Source organism: Pinus tabuliformis, chromosome 6 (genome assembly GCF_031772625.1).
Source record: "Pinus tabuliformis cultivar Carrire ecotype Pingquan chromosome 6, CPIR1, whole genome shotgun sequence".
In the NCBI taxonomy this organism is placed as follows: Eukaryota; Viridiplantae; Streptophyta; class Pinopsida; order Pinales; family Pinaceae; genus Pinus; species Pinus tabuliformis.
In genome coordinates, this window is record NC_142292.1 from 812,377,597 (window position 1) to 812,403,173 (window position 25,577).

The 25,577-nt window shown below is 39.4% G+C and overlaps 1 protein-coding gene across 3 annotated transcripts in view; it reads right to left on the reverse strand.

Moving 5' to 3' along the window:
- Nucleotides 1-25,577, reverse strand: part of LOC149261278 (actin-related protein 7-like) — a 318,254-nt gene that overhangs the window by 117,923 nt on the left and 174,754 nt on the right. For all 3 annotated transcript variants that reach the window (XM_089421958.1, XM_089421955.1, XM_089421956.1), the window contains exon 5: nt 451-634. In XM_089421958.1, coding sequence (XP_089278084.1) covers nt 451-634 — 184 coding nt within the window. The remainder of the gene's footprint in view (nt 1-450; nt 635-25,577) is intronic.

A 25,577-nucleotide genomic window follows, 5' to 3' on the forward strand; every position in this document is an offset into this window, starting at 1 on the left:
CAAGCACAACAAAGGAAATGAAGACAATGAGGTTGAAGCACTTGGTAGAAGAAGGCATGTGATCATTGCCATAAATTTAGGTGAATATAAGAGATAAGATAAGACAATTTTATTAATGTCCAACAAATGACAATAGAAGTAGGTTAATGGGACTAAAAAGTTACAATAGAATAAGTGCAAGTGGGAGTGCCAACTACTTATATGACAAGGCAATCAAAATTCCCTAGACTACTGACCATCCATTTCGAATCAACCAAAACATACTACATTTTACTAACACCAAAGCTCCTTTCACTAGAATGGAAAAATGTACACATTTATTCTATAACAAATTACAATTTTGAATGAAGCTTGGAATTATATTTATTACATGAAAATATTACTAATACTAATGTTCAATATAACAAACAAAATACAAAATGGCTAAAGGATAAATATCCAATAACATACCAGACATACTTGGTGTGCCACCACATAGAACAATATTTTCTAGGAGTTGCCTCTGATTCTCGTAAGGCAGACACGAGGCACAACGAATTAGTTGCTCAACAATACTATACTCTTCAATTCCCAATATGGAAGGTTGAAATAAAGCTTCTCCTACTGTGTATCGTTCCTTGCCAATTGCTATAACCTACATATAGCGAATATCCAATATGTCAAACATCTCTATCCTGAATTTTGGAATCAAGCAAAAACATCACTTTGAAAGAACACTACCATATAAAAGTCAATAAGTTGTGCAACTAAATAACATAAATTGGTCCTTGACATTGCAAGAATTGTCAAGAATTATTCATTCTTTGATGGGGACATTCAACCACCAGTTGCCAACTGTCTAAATATTAGTGAATTGTCATCATGATATTACATTACACTATCAGTTGTATTGCTAAGGTAGATTTCCTACCTTGTACTTCCAACATCCATATGTTGATATGACTACATATTCTAAGGCAAAGGTCAAACTGCCATAGCGAACACTAGCACACCCACTTGGACTACTACTCAATGATTATGTACTTCTTTTGGACTACAAGCATAATGTAATGTTCATATATGTGTCTTCCATATATGATCACTTTTGAAGTGCAGTTTGACACCCAATACATCGCACCATAGTTGTTGCAAGTAGGAAAAAGATACTCTCCACCAAAGGTGGGTGACAACAACATAATGAAGTGGACCTAAAAAGCTAAAGAATATAATCTTAAAATGACCAATGAGGATGTGTCCCCAATCGTGAGGATGTCTTTTGCCTTCCCTGCTAAACATGAAAAATGAAGCATGTAGGCAATGACCTCTATCACATATCACAATGGTACACACACTAATAAGAAACAAGTGTATGCATCTAGAAATAAAGAAATTAAATAACTACCAAATTTAAATACCATATAATGTGTGTTTTTCCTCGTGACATGTTTTAGATAGCAAGAATTTATTTTGAATATTCTGCAAATAAGTTATACTAGTGCTGAATAAAAATTATAACACAAAGGTTGATGTCTGCTATAGTAGCCTAATTGACATGCAAAATGACAGAGAAGTTTACCACATGTCACTTTGGTTTAGTAATATTTCAAATGTTTTAGTGAGTCTTTTTCATATAGGTCCAGCAATAGGAATATACAGCTTGAACCATGGACCTGGATCTTGTCAACAGTGCTCCAAATCTCTATGAAGGCCATAAAATCTATTCTTTGCCAGTAACCTAGGTGACTGTGTATGGCTTTTCCCTAGGTTCATATAATTCTAGCTCAAGTAGTCATTAAAAAGACCATTCATGACTTTAGAAGATGTTCATGAGGGATGGGCATTGGTCGTACTGGATGACAACAAATCTGACCTTATGGGTAGTGGAGCATGTGATGTGACAGATGATTTCGTAACAGCCTCATTGCACAGTCTACTTGCAACATAGGTGCAATTGTGATCAAGAGTCAAAGTGCCCCACTTTGGTATGAAACAATAGATCCCCCACATAACAACCCCTTTATTCTCTCTAATTGATCTTCTCTAGAAGTTTCTTGTTGATTGGAGTAGAGAAGTGTTATGTTTGTCTAGGTGTTAAGACTAGACTAGAAGAACACAGAAGACTGCACTTTAGCTAAATATTAATTTATTTAACCATTTCCTAAAGTTAGACTTCGGAAAAAGTAAAAGTTCCTAAGTTAACTTATGATTATATATCATCCATTGATCACGATTTAATCTCAAACATTGAGAAGGAGATTAGTCTTCAGGTCGAAATTATTAGAGGAGATAGAGTGTGTTGGTGGTAAGTCAATTGAGCACAAGATGGTAAACAAAGGAAGAGCAATGGTTTCAGCAGATTGTAGAACCCAGCATCCAAGTAGAGAAAAATTAAAATCGAGTGAGGGCCAAGCCAGAGGTCTATTCGTACAAGTGGATCGAATTGTTGGTCTGCACAGGAGTTTCGCAGATCCCATGCACAAGCAGTGAACCGATTTAGCTGGAGAGTGGACAAGCATATTACTTGTCATAAACTGGGAAGTTTCTCCTTTGTAATTTTCAAAAGAAAAACTTTTGTTGCAAAAGAATAATAAAATACACACAGTGTTGCAGGTTTTCCCAGGAGTTGGGATTTCCTGGGTATATCTTGTGTTTTACGTGTTGATGTGTTCATCTTCTGATTCATATTTCATTGTGCATGTTAGAAAACTCAATGTGTTTGTGATTTAAGTTTCCAGAATATCACTTGTTCATATTTCTGGGGTTTTACACCTAGAAAATTACAAATCACTCTAATGGGTCTTAAGGAAATCTAACATGGTATCAGAGCTTAGTTTATGATTAAAGACCAAGCACAAATTTTATCTTTGAGAGCAATTTTTGTGATTCGTAGGGAGCAAGTTCTCAAATCAATTTGGTCGTTAGATTTTTGAGCAGCGTGCATTGATTCTACTAGTGTTATTTGTATTCAACAGTTTGATTTTGGTAGTGTGGCATATTAGGGTCTCAAATTTGAAATTAGATTAGACAGTGCGTCCAACTTCTGTCCGTGGTGTGAAAGGATAGCAATGGTGTTGGATGAACAAGTGAATTGGGAATTTGTTGCTAATGTGACAGCTGCACTGTCAGATCCTCAGCAATTGGCTCATAATAATAAGATGGATGCCAAGCCAAGAAGGATTATCCTAGAAGGAGTCAAAGACCACATTATCCTTCACCAGACTAGGAAGAAGAAAGCCAAAGAAATGTGGGCTACCATAATTGGTTTTAATCAGGTTTCAAGCGAGACCAGAAAGCTAGTACGAGCACTAAAATGTGCAAGTCAAACTCGGTGGTTCCTTAACTCGCCAAGTTTTCCAAGGTAAAGGAAGAGTTTTCTGGTGTGGGTGAGACAGTTCCATATAAAGATTTGGTGAATTTTTCTCTATTGGGCCTCACCAAGTCGTGGCAAGCATTCACATATGGAAAATGTGTATGAGAGCACTTTCCAAATAAGGAGAGGTTGTTGGGTGATTGTGTCCAAGAGGAGATTCACAGACAAGCTCACGCTAGATCTTGTATTAAAAGTGAGGAAGATGAGGAAAATTTCCCTGAAGCCAACAAAGGGTACTAAGTCCAAGCGAAAAAAGTGCAGAGGTGGTGGTGAGCCAAGTTCTCAAGGAGAGAAGAAGAAAAAGGATCATAGCAAGATGAAGAGTTTTTTCTGTCACCAACTTGGGCATTATGCTACCTGCTACATCCGGACATGCCACGTGTCTTGCGCTGAGTCAGCTTTTGACGTTGTCCTCCACCTTAGCTCCACCAGTTTGTTGCTTCATCCTTGTTGGCCCATGCCATCTATCAAAGCCACGTCACAGTTCCAGATCACCCTTCAGGTGTTTGAAACCTGTGCAAGTTCGTCACCTAAATGCAATCTAAGTCATCTAATCGCACTTTCCTCTACCATCAAATCATTTCGGGTGGAGGTTTGTTGTTAAACATCCCACTAGTTTGTCACTCGATATGATCTGCACTATCAAATCAGACTCTTCTCCACTCAATCTACGGCTTTAATTAATTGCTCAATATATTGTCCACTCCACTAACCTTGGCAGAATGCCAAAATGTCACCACCTCTAGAGTGTAGTAGGTTCACTACAATTTTATCCTTGCAAATTTTGACTTTTAAACTGCAACTTTGACTGACCATATCTTTTGATCCATGAAGCCTTTTTCAGACTTCAGCATATCGTTGGAAAGCTCTTTACAAGCACTATCCAACTGCACCATTGCCAATAACTTCTGGGCTAATGTCCTGAGGCAGAAATTGATTTGAATATGTTGCTCCAAAAAAAACATTGTTTCACTAATCTGCTTTCATACATATGAGCTTTGCCACTCCTTTGACATGCTTATCAATCCACAATAACTACACTTTCTAACAATCTCCCTGATACTACCTTTGACATCAAAGACATCACATTTCAAACATTCTTGATGAGCTTAGTCATCTAATGACAACACCTTTGACATCAACTCCTTTGACATGAATGCTTTTGACAACAATGTGTTTGACATCAAAGACAACACTTTCTAACAATCCCCCCTTTACTCATTGGTGACAACACTAAAGACATTGTTACTAAATAAGAGAGTTCCATTGATGGCCAAAGCTGATTTGAGCATTGCCATATTTGGTCTCATCATTTCACCTAGTATCCCTCCCTTCTTATTACCAACATAATGTTTTGCACTTTCTCTCCCCTGTCGACATCAATGGAAAGGGGAAACACTTTCAACCAACAAGTGTTTGGTCAAGTCTAGCATATATGTAACCTTGTGAATTTATGTATGCACCTATCTCTCTCCTTTTATTTACTGGAAAACTGCATTTCACCAGTCAAATCAACACATCAATGGCAATGGTACTCACCCTACAACTAATCTCCCCCTATCATTCTGATTTTGCGGACCTTTAAGCTTCTCATGTTGATTGCTTTAGCTATATCTATTTTGATCTAAACAATCGCATTTTGTCCTGTGGAGAAGATTTAGCTGAGAGAAAAGTGAGCAATCACTTCTAATCTCTACCATAGATATTCAACCACCACTTACTAGGAATTTTAAGACAACATCCACCTGTGTATCAATGAGCCAAGAGCACATTCATGCCTGTTGGTCCAAGTCTCAGTCAAGTTTACATTTATAATTGTGTTGCTCTACATTTGGACTCATGGACATGACCTCTAGCTTCAACAAACATATCTCCTATGCATGACTAACACAAACAATGTGCTTCTACAAGGGCTTCTCAATCATATACCAACTAGTGACAACATACTCTGACTCACCAACACCTTTTCTTAGCCATACATCAATACATCATCTCAACACGATACTTTACATTGACCAAAACCCTAAGGACACTAGGCTCCTACCTACATTAACATATAAATTTTGACCCAACATAAATATTAGAATATAAATCAATACTCTCTCAAACCTACAACACCATACATACACACTTGGACTGACAATCTCACTCGGCCATAAACTCAACAACTTGATTATGCTCAACTCTCATGACAATCTCCTACAAACAATATGGATAGCAATTGTTAATACCTTTGATACCAATCGTTAATTGGGTATTCTCCCCCTGTGATCATGCTCCTCCTTTAGCATTAAGAATCTACAACTAATCATTGTTTAATCTTCTCACCAATGTTTGTTCTCTTCATAAATTTGTTACCAATTGTTAATGTGATAGTTTGGAAGCAACACAACAATCCTACAACTCATCATACCTGGAACATAAACTTTGATCAATCAAGCAACATTAATATGCAACAACAACACCACTAGCCTATGTCTATCGCACTTATTCTTAGAATCAACATTAATATGCAGCAACAACACCACTAGCCTATGTCTACCGCACTTATTCTTAGAAGCAACATATTTCAAATCAACATATGGTCATATGATTATACAATAGTAGCACACCAGCAACAAAAAGAAATAGTCTTCCCTTAATCATCTAGATGCATTACTTCAGTGATCTCCTTCTGCTCCTTGCATCTCATATTTTTGGCTTCACTTGAAACCCACCTCTTCTTTTCAATGAAAAGGGGCAAAGGATTTACTCCCCTGAGTATATTGTCACCCTTTTTCATCCACACCTTTATATGTTGAGTTCTGATAGGAATTTCACCATCTTCTTATAGCTTCCTTTGGACTTGTCCTCTTGCCTATCTATCTAACTTTCTACCGCAATCTGAGCATATGAACCACTTGTCCATCCTCTTCTTACCAATTAAAGCTAATGTGCATACATCATGTAGTTCTCCTTTTGTATTGTTTGTGCTTGTGTTCTACGATGGAGAACTAGTAGAGTTGTTGCTCCTTTTATCTAATTGAGGTCGTTGTTTGATACATTTGATGCTAGAGAGATCAATCACAACAATATCAATATCAAATAGGATGATCTTCTTCTAAGAGGCAAATCTCTGTTGACTTCTTGGTTCATTTGGTCTACCACTCTTATTGCTGCTATGAAATTGTCTTTGTTGGCTCTCAACATGATCCATGCCTCTATTTGCCTTAGTTTTAGAAAGAAGTATGTTCTTCCCAAATCTACATGCAGTGGCATAGTGTCCATAATTTTCACACTTGTAGCATTCAACATTAATTAAGAAGGGGGAAAATAGATTAATATTATTCTTACCATAACCTCTATTGTCATATCCATTTCTTGTACTATTATAGGTTCTTCTGCACCCTTGAAGATTTTGTCCTTGACGAGAACAGGACCTCTACTTGTGGCTATTTTAACTAGTGAAACATGAATCTTCGATTGCTCACGATTAATCGCGAATCAAACTCTACTCTTCCCTCAAACGATCCGATTCAACTCTGGGCGATTCAAACTCGCGTTGACCAGGTTTGACTCGTGGTCAACACAAGTTTGACTCGCGACTCATTGATTAATTGCGATTTAGGCGACTGAGGCGATTTTTCACCTCTGTCCTCAACTCAGCAAGCACAAGTTTTAACTTTAAGGGTTGCCGCATTGTTCGTCGTGTGGTTTAGTTAAGTTAAAAGTTAAACATTAGCCTGTAACTCAGTTCTCACTGCTAAGGCTCAACAATTCATATGCTGAGAAGGTAATAGAGGGATGGTTTCAATTTTAGTTTACTCTGCCGTGTAATAGAGGCATAGTGTGCCATGTGCTCCAGCATTAGCTTCAACGTGTGCAGTATTTTATAAACTTTTAGAAACAGATGGTTCTGGTTCTACCTAGTTACTGGTTAGGAGTCAGGACTCAGTACTTTGGATCATGTTTGGCCTCATAACATAGATGAGATACTTATTCGTTAATGATATTTTGGACATCTATTGATATTATGCATTGTTTGGACATGGCTTTATATGTATATATCTTTATTTATTGAATTCACTTATTTTTTCCTGATTTTTTCCCAATCCAATTAAAACTCTTTGCTTTTTTACCTCACCGATTTATTGCCGATTCCGAGTCTGGTAATATTGATTTTAACTACTCTAAGCAATTCATGGTTGTGGTTGAAACAACGTGTTTCTTCTCTTCTGCTACAATTGTTTCTTCTTCTCTGGACACTTAGAGGCTTAATGTCCTACTTCACCACAATTAAAACAATTAAGGGGCTACTTACCTTCGTCTTTATTGTTGGAAGTCTGATCATCTATTTTTGTTGCATTAACTTCTCTGTGACTACAACGTTGTTAGGTCATTCTTTAACAAAGCTAATGTGTCCCTTTGAATTCATCATTGTTGTTGAACTTAATTCAACTTCACAATCCAAACTTCTCTTAACATGAGGGGGGCTATAGCTACTTCGAATCTCATTCAAGACATTAGAACTTGTTTCATGCTTATGATATTGAGATAGTTGGTCTTTTAATGCAATATTCTAAGCTTCCAGTTTCTAAATTGTGGCTTTAAGCTTCTTAAATTTCTCAAAATCTGGTATGATTTACCTTCAAAAACATATCTTTTCATCCAAACCTTCTAATCCATTAGAAGAGCTACTAGATTGACAAATAGTGTCTATTTCACTTACAATTTCTTCAATATCTTGTTCCCTTTCTAAGTCTAGGGATCCTACTGTAGATACATGAGGTATATTTCATTCCTTTCCATGAGAGGTGCACACAATATCTTCTTGAGCAACGTCTAGATTTGCTATTGCTATCAAAGTAGTTTCCTCCTCACTACTACTAGAACAACTAGAGGATAGATGGCTTATTCTTCTACAATAATAACACAATAGCAACTTACTGGTAGATTGCATCTCCTTTGAGACCTCTAAGTGTTGATCAACAACTTGGCCAGGGGAATCTTCTTCTTGTTTTGATTCATGGTCTTCAATACTCTTTCTTTGTGTCCTCCATTCTTCAGAGAAGGCTTCTTGACATCACCAACAGCTTGTATATTTTTATCATGAATGAACTACAACTTATCCCATTTATATTTTGCAGTCTCGCAGCAGATCACTTTTTCAAGATCTGACTTAGACAATTCTTTCAAGATTTCCTCCTTGGCTTCCGCATCAGACTCATTATCTTTTATTCAATTTTCTACAAATAACCATATATCCAAGTCAAAAGCTTGTAAATAGATTTCCATTCTTACCTTCCAAGTTGTATAATTTGACCCATTTAAATATGGAACTCCATCTAAGGTAATCCAATCTTGGTTCTTCGTGATCCCTGATCTTCCTTCCAACTGTTAAACTGATCCTGAAGGAACCCAGTGTTCGAATGCCAATTGTTAGAAACCAGGACACTACTTGGGGGGGGTAAATCAATTGTGTGGCCAAATTACACAACTATTGACAAATTAAACTTTTGCAATCTATTTAGAAAACCATTCATGTAAGCATCATCATAAATCAACATGTGAAACACATAACAACATAATCATTAGCATACACATGTGCACCGTGTAAAGACACCAATCTCCTTCCTTATTCCTTTTGCAAAGAAAAGCTACAACTTGCTATTACATCACTACCTACAAGCTTCTACTTGCAGGTTTCTCAAACTGCCACTTGAAGGAACCTACCACTCCCCAATTTTGCAGCTACCACAGAAAGGAGCTACTACCCCTAATTTATTAGCACCCACTAGCAGAAAGCACACACTCTCTCTTTGTAGACATTTGATCAACTTACAAGAAGCACCCACCCTCAAGCTATTCTTCAGAGAACTACTTAGATAGAAGCATCTACTCCCTGAAGTGCAAGCACCCACTCGATATCCATGTTGATCCCTCCATCATATAATTTTAGAACTCATATCAATAGAACTTTTACATATAATAATATTGCTTCATCTCTCTGATAACTAAATGTCTCCCTTGCATAGATAAACTATTTTCTTTCTCTCTTCAACAACTTGCTACTTACATATCTCAACCACCTCAAATCACCAATATCATCATTAAAACACCTTTCAAACACTAAATTTGATGTATTCACACCTTAATGCATCTCTAATTCGCCCTGATACATACTATAATATGTATATTGTTGCACCAAAATTTTGAGCTTATATTTTTAAATTTTAAACTTTTAGTTAAGTTCAACTCTCATCATGCATGGATTATTAATTTCCAGTTATATTCCACTTCTATAAAATCCTCTTAATGTGTTCATGTAGTCTTCAGTCACTGATCAATGTTCTCTATGAGAAAATTTGAGTTAAGGTCCTATTTTCTTCAATTCTGGTGACTTACCGGATTTAGCAATGACATTAGCTATTGTTTTAAATCTAGTGGACTACTAGATTTGGCTTAACTGCAAAATATTCCACCAAATTGTTGCCAACTCGTTCATGCACGTTATTCCCGCTTTAATGTAGTGCCACTTTAGTGTCAAATTGAGAAACATGGAACAAAGTGCCAAATATACCATATTTAGCGTTGCCAACTCATCATGTGATAGGCCCTCAGCATAAGCCCCTTTATTCATATAACCATAGTTGTCAACTCGTTTATGCATTATATACATACGCTTTATAAAAGGCGTAAAGCCCAAAGGCGCTCAACACTATAAACATTCACCAAACCAACCACTGGTGTGCATTTCGTCATCTGCCTAAACTATTAACTGTTGTGAATATATACTATCCCCCAGTCCCATTTCCCGGGCTTTTTCAAATGCACCTCGTTTCAAAATCGTTGGGGTCAAACCTCCGAGGTGACATCATCACCTCAATCCACTGAGACAAACTTTTGTTTTGTCGTCTTCAATCGCCAATTTCTCTGTCTACCAGACTCGTCTCTCTGCCCATTTACAATGGAGTTGCTTCGATATCTCTCGGGAAGTAACCATCAGGGTGATGTGTCGAGGTGGGACCACCACCTGTCCTAGGCAATCTTCCTGAGCTTTTCATTGGTCCACATAGATTCGTCGGCCACTTCATTTGCCACCTCATCCCGGCACCCCATCACCCTAGAAATAAAACTTGCACCTCCTTTGGAAATTGTCGAGATTTAATCATTGCAGTGATGTGTCCATGTGGGACCAGTTGCAGATGTCACAGGCCAATCAAAAAGCTTTCGGAATTACCTGTCCTTGCCAATGTGTCCCATTGCTCTTTCTGAAAGTGTCGAGGTTACATCAGCGCCCCCATGTTTGCCACTTGCATACAACTACCACATGTCAGTCGCTCATAAGTGCCATGTGCCACCTATTTTCAGCCCACTGGGCCACATGAAAACACCAAATCTACATGCCACGTGTCCTAGGGCTTTCAAATCTTGACATCATCTTACCATTGTGTCTCCACTTGTGTCTATTAACCAATAAAATTGTGTCATGTGTCTTCTTTTGATAGGTTCATGTTGTTAAGGGTCCGGAGCCGACGAGTTCCTTAGCATTGATTTTGCCGAGATTTTACATTATAAAATTTGAAAGCCAAGATGGGAAACCTAACTGCAACCAATGCACATATTTCCATCTCCCCAAAAACGTCTCCTTGGAAATAAAACTTATTCCTCCCTTGGAAATCATCGAGGTCATGTGTCTTGTGGGGACCCTACACGATAACTAGCGCCAATCACCTGTTGCATCTAGACATGCCATGTGTCCTATGTTGAGTCAGTTTCTCATGTTGTCCTATTGCATCTAGACATGTCATGTGTCCTATGTTGAGTCAGTTTCTCATGTTGTCCTCCACATTAGCTCCACGTATCTGCTTCTTCATCCTTGTTGGCCCACATCATCTGTCGAAGCCACGTCATAGTGCCAAATCACCCTTCGAGAGTTGGAAAACTGTTAAACCCTTTGTAAGTTCGTCCCCTGAATGCAATATTAGTCATCCAATAGCACTTTCCTCTACCATCGGATCATTTCGGTTGGAGGTTTGCCAATAAACCTCTCGCTAGTTTGTTGCGCAATATGATTTGCACCGTTCGATCGAACTCTTCTCCACACAATCTATGGCTCTAATTAATTTTCAATACACTATGCACTCCGCCAACAATGCCACCAACCTTGGCAAAACTCCAAAATGTCACCAAGTTTGAAGTATGTTAGGTTCACTACAAATTTTAGTACTGCAAATTTTGACTTTTAATCTGCAACTTTGACTGGCCTTATATTTGATCCAAGAAGCCTTTTTCAAACTTCAGCGTACATTGTTTCACTAATTTGCCTGCATACATCTGAGCTTTGCCACTCCGTTGACATGCTTGTCAATCCAAAATAACTACACTTTCTTACAATCTCCATGATACTACCTTCGACATCAGTGACATCATATTTCAAACATTCTCAATGAGCTTAGTCATCTAATGACAACAACTTTGACATCAACACCTTTAACAGTTAACCTCTAGGAGCAACAACAATAAATTTCTAGGCAAAGTGTACAGCCAGTGAGCCATTTCAACATGGAGATTTCTTCATTCCCTCATGGGTTTTGCGTGCTTGCTTTAGCAAGCCCAGGTGCACACATTCCACTATATTTTCTACTAAGAACCTCATTGGATATTCAATAAAATGGCTCAACTCTATTATTCTTTCTAAAGAATGTTCTAAATTTGTTGTTCTTGTGGATTTTTCAGATTACATGTTTATTTGTTTGCTATTTCTAGTTCATGTTTTGATATTTCACTGTATTTCTCTAGCTAGATCATTACAGTGGTATCAGAGCATGATCTTGGCCAAGATGTGGGTTTCAAGCCAAGTGATGACAAGACCAGAATAAAAGGCTAAGAAATCATGGGATCCAAAGAAAAGCTAAAGTCAAACAACATGGCAGTAACCTTGAATGAGGTGATTAGGATGCAACAAATGATGATTGATGTGGGGGAGTAGCTAATTCATACCACAATTGGGAACCAAGACCATTCTCAATTATACAACAAATCCACTATGCCCAATGTTATGGATAATGCATCAAGATTGAAAGACATGATTGCAACTGATGTGTAGTTATTGGCAACAAATTAGAGGGCATACCAATCATTGGGACATGACATGCAAGCATCCCTCTCCTTTTGGGAGTTCTATGAACTACGAGACATGCACAAATTAGCGGGAATTCAATTGGATTATGCAGGGATGATGAGGAGAATCAAGGCAAAAGATGAAAAAGTAGTTGAAGGGGTCGTGGTTGGCAAGGAGACAGTTGAGTGTACACCCGATGATGAGATGTTGACAATTGATGAGGAACTCAGTCTTACAACCAAGTTTTCAGGTGATAGAAGCGCACCACATGTTGATGAGGTGTCAGGAGACATCTCCATCGTTGATGAAGAGCCGATAGGTACAGAGGCATCCAAATCTATGACAGCGTTGTCAGACGACAATCACCTACCGCTGACTAGTGAGGATGTTTTAGATGATGGGTTACCAGTGGAGGAGCAGTTGGAGTCTTAAGTTGAGGTCGTGATGGAGGAGGATGTGCAGCCGTCCTTGGGGCTAGACAATGACGATGTTGGAAATACTCAGAGGGGGGGTGTTCTGGGCAATTAGCACTTTATTAATCCTTTTCAGAGCATTATTTAATCTTCAATTATTATTATTATTTAGTAAAAGTCATAAACAACAATGCAAAAGATAAAGACAATAGACACAAGTTTTCTAGGTGGAAAACCTCCTCCAGGACAAAAACCATCAAACGTTTTTCGAATAAATTCTTTAATCTTTAGCCCCAACTAAAATGAAAGTTACAACCTCCTAGAATTCTAGAAAAGCATTCCTCTCCAGCGCCCACTAGAAGAGCGCCCCAAAGCCCTGGTTTTATCTTCATGTCCAATATATCACCTAGATTGGGGGAGGGAATTGAACTAATGACTTCACATCAAGGAGTGCCTTAACAGACCACTCAATCACCATCTATGGATGCCCCAACAACCAAGCGAGCCACAACTCACCGTAACACCACCCTACCACCCTGAAGTATTTACAGGTCCCTACCTGTAGGTGACTCCATCCACCTACCTAGCACCACCCTACCACCCTATAAAGGCAAAAATTAATTACAAAGGTGTGGACTTCCATACCAGGGACAATGATCCCTGTTCCAATGATTTTTCAATTATTTTCTTTTACGAACAAAAACACTAGGACCTAAAACCCTTGTCCCAACAAACTCTATAACCGAGAACCCTTACGCCAACAAGAAATCAAATCCCTTAACCCAAAACAAATTTGCCTTCCTCAACTATAAGCAAGACTCAAACTTTTTACAATTACAATGATATACATTGTTTGATCTGAATTGACAAATACGACTCTTTACAATGCTTACAAGACTTGACAACTACTATTCAAATATGGGTTGCACGAAACTTCAAAGAACCCATGTTTCGGGCCGTACTTGTACCCAAAACTCCGAAACATGGCCGAAACTTGACCGAAACTTGACCATCATGTAATCATGTAATAGAGTTAATATAGCCTTGTTTTTCCTTTTAAATTGTCATCTATGGGTCTTATTCCCTTTTTTCTTGCAAGATAATGTGTTATTCACTTATATATATATATATATATATATATATATACATATACAATGTTTTGGCTGACGTTTCAGCCTACATTGCCATTTTTGGGAGGTGATATTTCTAAACATACCTGTTTCGGAAACTCCGAAACATTTCGGTGTTTCGTGCAACTTACCTTCAAATTGTCTTTGTTACTGATGATGAACTTTGTTGTAGAGGATGGACTATATTGCTTACTTATTCTTGATGTTTCTCACTTAGTGGCTTGATATTTTGTTCTTTATCACTCCAATGTTCTTCCCTTAAAGATTTGCAATTTTGGGGTTGAACCAAGTGAAACTTGCCTTTTGTTGCCCTACTTGATGCCACTAGTGGATCATTTCTTCATGCAATTGTTCCATTGTAGAAGTTGAAGGTGCTTGAACTATGTTAAACCTGCAATAAAAGCAAGCCCAGACGAAAACCAATACCCAAAATGAACACAACCACCCTTTTAACAAAACTTACCGCTACCTGCAACGATCGTTAGTGCAACAATAATAAATGTGAATATAACATACCTCAGTAACAAGAGATATACAATAATAATACAACATATACTTACCTGTTTCTTTATGTCAGACCTTGTTCTTCAAATTTGCCTTGAATTACTCTAAATCTTTGTCATCTTTTCAACTCAATAACCTATGTAAGCTAATTCTAAGACAAACCTAACATGCCTAATAAATTTGACACAACCTCAATCATGTCTAGAGTTATATTTATCTTAACCAGACTTTAACTAGTTTTCCTTGACCATGAAACAATTTGATACCTAAAGGGATTCAATGTTCCAACATAGCTTCTTGTGCTATAATGTTGTAGCTAACTATAAGATAATCAAAACAAAACAAATGTACCTTTATCCTATTGAAGTAATCGTTGCAAGGTGTCAACTTCAGTTAATTATCTTCTTGAATTCGGTCAATCAAGTTTGACTCCCTTGAAACAATAAAGCTTGCTTCCTCATTAAACTCCAAATAGCAGTTTCAAGATCTTTCAATCTGGAAAGGTAGTGAGAATCAAGACTTTTATCCTACTGAAGTAATTGCTGCAAAAATTATAACACAAATCCCACACCAAAAGTCCAACCAATGTATGCACTTGTTACTTTCTACTATAAGAACGAACCTAGAACAATAAATCAAAACAAATCTCTATAATAGGTATACTTCGTAGCTCTTGAAGGACAGTGGTCTTTCACAAAAATTTCTTCAAAAGTAGTAGTCTTGTACTCGCTTCTGCAATTAGACCGAATCTCAAAAGGCTCCAAAACAACCAAACCCAAACTGTACAATAGTACAGTGTTGGTAGTCCAAGGGTAGCGAAATTTCAAAGCTTCTCCTTTTTGCTAATTATTCATTTTAGCGTGTTATCCTAAGAGGAGGTATATGCTTCCTATTTATAAAAAAAACGTGAATGTTAGTGAACATACGTTGGAGTCTACAAGGGCTTTATGAGATATGTGTTGACAATTAATGGGCTTTGAAATAGATATATGCCATGTTCCTTAAGAAAGGTAGGTCGTTGGCTCTAAGGAGAATTAATAAGGTTATTATTATTATGTTTTTGTTATCTTAAGACACTAAGAGATACTCCCTAAATTAATACCCTTCCTAAATTAATGTTATGTCAAAAATCAATAAGCACCCTTTAATAATTAATAGATAATAATAATTAACCCTTAAGGACCCTATTTAGAATTTGAAATCAATGATTCGCTTAGTGCATATGGTCATGCCTGGTTGTGAAGTCAATGATTGAGTTACTACCTTTGGTGCTTGAAGTTGTTCAAATTATACCCAATGAGATTTCAGCGAGAATCACTATCATATATTGACAACCATAGGAGGAGGTGTCATGTCACTAACCCCCTAGGGTTTTAGCCCACAAAACTATATCTTCAACTTCAACCTCAATTTTCTCTCAAACCAGGAAGAACCACGAGGCATACCACATATCAACAGAAACATCTCTTCGAGGAGAATCTAATAAGGTTGGTTAGGAGATCAAAAACCATGAATTTTCATGCCAGATTTTCCAACAAACATCGGGGTAGCTCCAGGTGCTGCTTGGGTTGACATCAATGACAACCACCTATAAACAGATGAGGGGCAGCGCAGAGAGCGCACGTTGGGATTCCAACACAGTTCACTTCAGAGGCACGCTGACGGGGTCCACAACGTTATTATCTCACCCTTATGCATTGGATGGAGAGAGGCAGAGCTGTCTAGACAGAGCATAGGGGATGACTGGGTCAGCAACGACCAGCGGCTTGAGTTGAGTATGGCACAGTGTGAACATGGAGGGATTTTTTTGTACGCAGGAGATTGTACATTCGATCCCTCCTTTGGGATTGGATGGCGGGAAGTACTAAGATGGTACCTAATGGAGCAGGTTAAGAAATTGGGTACATCCATGGCCGAATTTCAGTAGAGGTCATGGATTTCTAGGGGAGTACGAGGGCCAAATTGTTGTTGGGATCCAGGTGGGACTCCCCATCACAAAATAGGCTTTGTTAGTGATGGTATTATCAGTACGATGCATCCGATGACCGAGCACCCACACACTTTTGGATATCCATCAACATTAGTGACAAGTTTGGTTGACAGGGGAGTAGGTAGACTCTGCAAGTTGTTTGAGCATGTTGGTTGTGCATGCAATCACAGGATGATCAACATACTCTGACAAAAGTTTGTCCAAGGAGGTCGCATTGGCAAGCCGCCAGATAGTGCCTTGTATGGGGTCGATGGTTCTTCCCAATTATGTGGGGCACAATGGTCATGGAGGAGCAGCACAGTGGTGGCATCACCACTAGTACATAGGGGGATTCACCTCTCGTGTCTCTCAGGGAGATTTTGGAAGCGCGTCCCATACATCAAAGGGTATGGTGATGCAACAGAGGCGTTGGTGATACTGGTAGGGTGCGGGCCAATGCGTACTATCTCAACTTTAAATCATGGCATCCAATGGCGTATAAGAGCATGCAACGTCGAGCAATGGTTTGCGGGTGAGCACATAGATGCATGACGGTCTGTTGTGGTGTATGGATTTATGCCATGGAGTGGGACGAGTGACTTACACCACATCAAGTTTGTCAGTGGAGTGGCAGATGCATTGGCACATATGGTATGCCATATGATATAGGGTGGTATGACAGTGAGCGTTGATATCCAGTGGTGCATGGAGTTGTGCCTCGAAGTTCAGTGCCATGCAAAGGAGTGTGGGGGTGTGTATTTATGTGCAGTAGAGCATAATGATGCACAACAGGTTGTTGGAGTGTTGCCACCAGAGAGATCTCATGGGGGGGATGTCAGTCACACCATTAGGTTTGGCACACCCATATTTGGAGAGCGATTTGATCACAGGGTTGACCGTCAGCTTCCATTTATCGCTCTCCAGCATTGCACACTGGCACAAGGGACTTGGCTATTGTCTCTTAATGCTCTCATCATGAGCAACAAGACCCAAGAGATCTGAGACAGTTGGATAGGACACAATGCATTAGAAGAGAGTCTTTCCAGCTGCGACATATTGTCAGGGTGTGAGTTGCCAGGTGCAGGCTTGGGGATGGTCTGATCTTTGCAGGGATAGCACATGCTCCACCCTTGAGCCCACATTTAAGGTGATGCATGACACCTGTGGGGGGAGACATTCCAAGATGTCTTAGGAGCACATACAGTGGTTGGTGGACCCATCTTGCAAGTGGATGTTTAGACTCCAAGCAATTTTTGGCAGCACCTGCCAAAGACAGGATATCAGATCTCACAGTGTGGTATGGCAGGCACAGGGAAATCTTGCACACATCAAATTGATTCAGGATGTACAGAGTACATATATTGATTGCATTCAAGGACCCAAGACGTGGTACGAGTTGGTGCCAATAGCTGTCAAGACTTTGTAGCAGTCGATATGGCTATGGGATCCAGGGATTCAGTTGGATGATTGGTCACTTTATTTTGTGACGAGCGGAATCAGCGAAGAGAGTGACTCAACTCACTCTTGGTTTGACATATCGGGGAGCACTGAGGCCTTTAGGCCGGTTTTCCTTATTACTGCTATGAACCGAGATTGGCAGTAGATGGCTAGACATTGACATCATGGAGATACCAAGGAAGATGAGCTTGGCCTTCAGAAGTTTTTCACCATCAAGTTCCAGGAGAGGAGGATACAATCTGCGCACGATGGACAGTATGTCATAATCAAAGTGGTGCAGCGTTTGCATGGTGGCACACTTCTGAGACTGGCATGGGACCCGAGCATCATAAGATTTCACGATTCATCTACCCTTAGGAGTGATTTGGTTTCTACAGGGGCAGATCAATTAGATCTTCCATTGGGTTTTAGTGGTTTGTTATTAGCGTGGGGGACTTCACCAACATGGCAGGCTAGTCATCACGAGGATATTAAGGGAAGTTCATGTGGGAGAGACTTCAGCTCCGCAGGGATTGTGTTATGTTTTCAAGAATTTACTCTTGGAGTGCATGAGGTGGACTACTCAATAGGGCAGCTTCATGGGGAGTTCAATAGAGTCCTACATTATCATGATGCTCTACTTATTGATAATATGCAGAGGGCTTCTGGTACCTGCATTTGGTTGGATGGTGAGTGGAGCAAAGTTTGCTTCACATTGATTAGGATGGTTTGGGATCCTGGTATCGAGGGATTCCTTCATGTAAAAGATAGTGCAGAGATTGGGGACGATTCAATGGTACATTTGGGACCTTGGTACTATTGGTGGTTACAATGGTGATCAACAGTCAAAGGTCACTTGTTAAGGCATTGCTTGAGGACAAGCAATTTTTGGCAGGGAGGACTATAATGTCCCCATTTACTGATTTGAGATTTTTGAGAGGAAAAATGGAACTCGCTCTACAAAACCCTAGACGTGAGAGGTTGATCCCAGGCACTGAAGCGGCGCCTCTGCTATAGCATGGCGCTGCTCTTGGTATTGAAATGGCGCCTCTGCGAAGGTTTGGGGCTGCTGCCGCGGTTCTGATAGATGTCGGAAATGCTAACTTGGAGAATGACCGTGCGTCGCCGGTCATGGAGCCAGAAGCCGACGATCACACGACCGGCAGGGGCGTTCAGTGGGATTTTATTGGGTGCTCCGGCATGGAGAAGCGCGTCGATGCCAGTTTGGTTTCCAAGCTACTGAATGTGCCAAATATACCCATGGGAAATATCGAAAGGGTGGAGCTCAAAGTAGAGCCCTCTCTCTCAAAACAGGGTTCAGCTATGTCTGCTTTTATGAGTGAAGGCGCTAATCTCCAGCAAGCGAGTTTTCAGATTCAAATAATTCTTCTAACAGGCAAAACCCTGCTCTTTGGGGTCCAGCCATCTCTCACAGTGCACCATCTCTCAAAGAATCTTGAACAGAGGTTGGGGATCCCTTCCTCCCTTCTGCGGCTCCTCTTTGTAGGTAAGCAGCTTGATAACAATCTGCCTCTTTCCTTTTATAATATTGAAAGAAATGCCACAGTGATCCTATCACTTCGACTAAGGGGAGGTGCAGTTGGGCAATCCTCTGCCTCCAAGGGTTTCTCCTACAAAGATGCAGTACATGCACAGCCTGCCAAGAAATCTGCCCAATCTGCCGAGGCTCCCAAACCTTTCTTGGTGGACAAAATGGAGGAAACCCCTGCCATTGAAATCAATCATCCATCTCTGGATGATCAATACCAGACATTTGCAGAAACAACCCTCATTTGCAGATTTAATGGCCTATGGCCCCGCACTGCTGATCTATACCAGTGGATCCATTCTAATTGGACCAACAACTGCAAAGTCTTCTTCTGCTCGAAAGGCTTCTTTATTGTAGCCTTTGCCTTCAATGAAGATTACCAGAAAGCCTTAACGGGGGGCCCCTGGTTCTGGGGTTCAGCTGGACTTTTCCTCTCCCCCTGGTTCCCAGACTTTGACCCCTCCACTGCGGTCATCTCCAAGCTCCCTATCTGGGTCAGGCTTCCAAATCTCCCTGCGCATCTATGGCATTTTGCTATCTTTCAAGGAATCGGGAACACCCTAGGCCGCTTCCTGGCAACAGATACTTCAAGGGGGGAGAAAGGAATATATACCTACGGCAGAATTTGTGCAGAAATAGACATTAGTAAAGGGCTGCCAGATCAGATCATCCTCAAAGTCGAGGACTTCCATTGGACGCAAACTTTGGACTATGAGAATACAGCCTTCAGGTGTCGCCACTGCCATCAAACGGGGCATCTCCAGAACTCATGTGCAGCGTTCCTCGACAAAAAGAAGAATATCACTCGCAAATCCAAATCCAAGAGTTGGAAACCTTGTGATAGACCCCCTACGGATGACATAGAGTCCTCTAGCTCTGATGAGGAGGACATTGAAGTGGAAGAGGAGAATTTGGAGCAACCGAAGGACTCTCCCTCAGCCTGCGCCAAGGATCCTTCTGCGCCTTTATTCTCGCAGAAACGTACTCATGAGTCTTCGCCTTCTGATTTAGACAAGGAGTCTCCTCCTTCAGCTCAGATCAGTCTGCAAGTAGTTCCGGTCCAGCCAGATCAAATTGGTTGGGTCAAAGTCAGTAACAAGAAAGGAAAAAAATGTAGATTGGAAGATTCTGCCCATGCTGGGTAGACTCCCTAGACCAGCTCGTTTTTTTTTTGTCCTCTCTGTTCTCTTTTGCTCATGTCGTGATTGCTCTTTAGGACCGAGGTTGATTTCATATCATTTCCGGCTCCCTTCCTCCTTAGCTTCTCTAAAAGCTCTGTTTGTACCATATGTCTTTTCTTAATAGAATTAGTCTTAATTCAGAAAAAATAAAATAAAAATTAAAACAAAAAAAAAATGTCCCCAGTTACTAATTTTGCTAAGGAAAATTCTCAATTTTGCAATTACGGTGAATAATAAATATTTTTAGATATATAAAATTAGGAGAAATAAGTTGTGGAGGTATGAAATAAATTTTGGAGAAAACGCAATGGTTGGGACTTGGGGAAAGAAGAAAAATTAAAGTGAACATAAGTTGTGGAGGTTACCAAAAAGGGAAATCGAACCATTGGAAGAATCAAACCATGGTATCAAAGCATAGTGTGAGAGAAAGCGAACCATGGTATGACGAAGGGAAAGCAACAATAAAAGGAAGGCTAGAGCCTCATTTTGATTATTCTATTTTGACATTTCATTTCAAAATTGGAGAGTTTGCGTGAGTTGCTTAGCCAAGTCAACAAGTGTTGTTTAGCACAAGGAATTTCCAAGTAGAATTCCACCCTTATTTCGGAGAACTTCGAGTGTCTCCCTAATGAGGTAATTTGGGGAGTACAATTTAGGATTTCTACAGAGCTTTATTGCAGGTATTCACTTAGTTGTGCCACTCCTCGGGCACAGAGGCAATTCTAGTTGCTCATTGGAGGATCAGCTATTATGGGTTGGATTTCCAGTATTTTGTAGGGGTTAAGCAGTAGTTTTTTGTCGCGCATTGGAGTTGATTTTGGCTGGAAGTTTTAGGAAGAAATTTTGGAGGGATTTGGAGGAGTTTCCCTTCAAGGAAAGTGTACACAGCTGTTTGATTTATGTAGCTCACTGGTAGATTGTGAAGGGCTACACGTGGATTTTGGGGTCTTAGTGACTGGTGGATTCAACGCAAGAATTTTTCGAGTTTTTCTGGGTTTTGTGAAAGGAATGTGTGGTTAAAATTTCAAAATTTTCCGGGCGATATTCAAGTCTGAATTCCTCGTTCTTACAGCAGGGAGAATTGCTAGTTTAGCTAGGATTTTCACACTATTTGAGCAATTCGGGTTAGTTGGAATTATCTCAAAAGATTTCTGGTTTTATTGGTGGGGGTGTGAGGAGTATCTCTCTAGTTTTTCAAAAAATTTGGAGCAGTTTTGAGGGATCATTCTGCAGTTTTCCTCTAGCAGCAGTAGTAGCGACAACAACATTATTTTCTGGGTATTTGCACATTTTGGGGATTTACGGGTCAACTAGAATTAGCCCAAGATTTTTTTGGGTTTGGTAGATTTAGTTGAGAGAAGCCTCCAGTTAATTTTGCGGAATTTTTGGAGCAAATTTGATGCCATAAATCACAGCTCACCTCTAGCAGCAACAACAATTAATTTCTGGGCAAAGTGTACAGCTAGTAAGCCATTTCAACGTGAACTTTTCTTCATTCCCACCTGGGTTTTGCGTGTTTGCTTTAGCAAGCACAGGTGCACACATTCCACTATATTTTGTACTCAGCTTCTCATTGGATATTCAATAAAATGGCCCAACTCTATTATTCCTGCTCAAGAGCATCTAAACTTGATGTTCTTGTGGAGATTTCAGATTACATGTTTATTTGTTTGCTATAGCTAGTTCATGTTTTGATATTTCACTGTATTTCTCTAGCTAGAATATTACATGTTTGGGCCTAGATCCACCTAAGGAGGAGTCATCCAGCCCAAGGAAAGAAGTCGTTCAACCTTTGGAGGTGGATTTTGGGCCTCCACGCAGCATTTTATGGCTTGTTTATCCTAGCCGCAGGGGTCTAAGGGCCTTTGAGGTCTACCCACAAGGGTTTGTGGTCTTGTAGCCCTATCCGCAGCCCCAAGTGGCCATTGGAGGTTGGCCGCAAGCCTATCTTGGCATAAAAGACCTAGTTGCAGCCCCAGAGGGGCCTAATTTCATCTTTGCAATTGATCTTGAGGGCCAATAATTTGTTTTGCAGGCCTAAAGTAATTTTCGGCAAGGGTTTGGAGAGGTCTATCATTTTATTTTTGTCATTGATCCATGAAATTTTGAGTTTATTGGCTAACTATTGGTTTTGCAGGGTCAATATCAAATTTCGAAGGGGTTTTGTGGGCCAAATTAACCTTCTATCCCTAGCCACTAGGCCTAGGGTCACTTTCCCACTTGGATGCTAGCTTTGGGATGACTTCTAAGCCTAGCTGCATACAATCTAATGTCTGATCTATTGGTTTTCAAGCTAATATTTGTGGTTGCAGGTGTTAGGAAAGCCCTCATCATATTTTGAAGTCAAATCATTCATCTTTGGTGGCTCACTTGGCATACTTGTCATTGGAACTAAGCCTCTTGGCCTCAAGGGATTGCTCTTCCCTCCTCTTCATTCTCTTTTTACTATCATAAAAATATTAGATCTGAAGTTGAACATAACAGTGGTATATCATTCAAATCTAAGCCTGAAAACTAATCGCAATAAGCTAAAAACACCCAAAAGGTGTCAAATATTAATTGTGAAGGCTTAAATCATTGTTCTGATTAATTGTTCATGACAGTCTTGTGTATTTCTGAGGTCTGATATAAATTTCAGAGCACTAATATAGTTGCTACAGCAGTGTACACTGTAATCTCTGAAGTTTGGCCCTAAAAATAAGTCAAGATAAGCCTAATACACTTAAAGAATCATCACATTAACTTAAAGGCTCAATAAGCATTGTCTTGGTTGATTTTCAAGTGAGATTTTGGGACTGTTTCCATGCTAATTGTGGGTTGATCTGAATCATATCAAAGTCTGGTGCATTATCAATGCTCTCTTCAAAGCATTGGTTTCTCTTTGATCTTGGGAATAAGCTATCATTCTTGCATACTAACTCTTGCATCCTTGCACTCTTGCATAAGCATCTCATTGGTAGTTGAATGCATCTGTTAGTCTCTTCTTGCATTGCATATCACTGTTAGCAATCTCAATTTTCCTTGTGCTTATTGGTTACATTGCATATCTTTTCTTGTGCCTAATTGGTTCATGATCTAAGTAATAAGAAGATATTTCTCTCATTGTGATATAAGTTGCTCTTGTTCCTAATTACATGAGAGGACTTGGATAATATCTAAGTGACACATTAATAAGCTCTAATAAGCATCTTGGATAATTGGAATTGCTAATCTTGTTTCAATGCGATAAAGTGGTGTCTAAAGTGCTTCATTAATTGCTCTTGTCATCTTATGTTGAGAAATATCATTGTGAGCATCTTGTTTTAAGTGAATTAATCTTGTTGGAGCATTTAATATATCTATAATCTCATTGAAGCAATCACTCATATCTTGCACCTTCATTCTAATCTAGAAGTGCATCTCTAAAATACACCTCCCAGCATAAGCTTGGTTGAAAGAGAGATAATACCACCTTCCCAACACAATTTGAGAAGTCTAGATCCTCATTTGCGGTAAACGTAGGTGACCTTGCAGTTCTCTTGTGAGCAATCCTTTGTAAGAACGGAGGCACTTGGTGGTTAGAACCCCACGGAAGCTATCATTAATGAGGCCTTAGCCTCCTTTCTTTGGGCTTCTCTCTACAACTTGCATTCGAGACTAGTTTCAAAAGAATTGAGAGGAAAGATTCACCTAGATAGAGCATCTAATTAAAATTAACCAAGATCCTGCATCAAACATTAGATCTAGGTCATGCACTTCATTTAGGATAGAATTGCATCCCGCAACAACTGCTCATTCCGTAACTTGGAGCATTAATCTATATTCTGCAAGTAATTAATTTAAAGGCATTGGTCTATCATTCATAATCTTTAGGAATCTAATCATATGTGCTTAATAATCTCACTTGTTTAATTTTAACCCAAGTTGCTAGGCCATTTAGTTGTGTCTCCTGGACTTGTCGGTTCCCAACAAGTTTCTCATCAACTCATCCATAGGGACTACTCCCCTTAGCCTGCATTTAGAATACAACTTAAATGGAGAAAGCAGAGATCAGAGGGACAGCCCCTGCCCTAAGCAGTCTCGCATTCTGGTGTACAATTTAGGCGATAACAATGCATACAAACATTTTCATCATGACATTCTCATGGACAATATTAAGATCTAAAATACGTTGAATGAAAAATGTAACATGTAGTGTAGTTGAATCAATATGTCCTTGGAATTACAAAATGTGCTTGAAGCATTTTGGAGAACGGTGCCCATTCATATATTCTTGGAAAACTTGATAAATCTAAAGGACCAAACACTTTAGCATCCAAATTTTATTAGAAAGATGCCATATTTCTTCACTTCCAAATCTTCAAAATGAAAAACCAATATGAAACGTTGAAAACGTATTACCATCATACCTCTTTCCCATATCAGTGGCATCATCAAGTGAGATTTCAAATGCTTTTAAATCTTGTTGGATGTCCTCACCTCTACAAATACTATGGCGCCTTCAATATTTTAGAACAAGGCTTCATTCCTTCATGGGGCCACCAAACAAAAAAAGGATCTTTCAAAGGAATCTCTCATCAAATCTCTACTAAATTAGGAACTGGAAAACGCAAGAACACCATCCACTGTCACCTCAATGGTGATCCTTTGTTGAAAAATGTGTAACTAGGTTCCGTCTTCATAAATATGAAATGTATTTTTGATTCTTGTATATTGTAATATAAAAGAAAATTTATTATTGCTATTTTGGAGCATGGGTTTCATGCTCAAGATCTTTTATTTTAGAGGTCAAGTACCTATTGAGTGTTTCTAGGGTTTGTCCTAAGTCAAGAAATCAAAAGAATCACTGTCATATGTTGAAGACCCATTTGGGCACATTGTAACTTGCAAAAAGAATTATTTTTGTATTTTAAAGTGTCAAGAAACCCTCCAAGACCAAGTCGGTCTACCAGCAAAGAAGTTG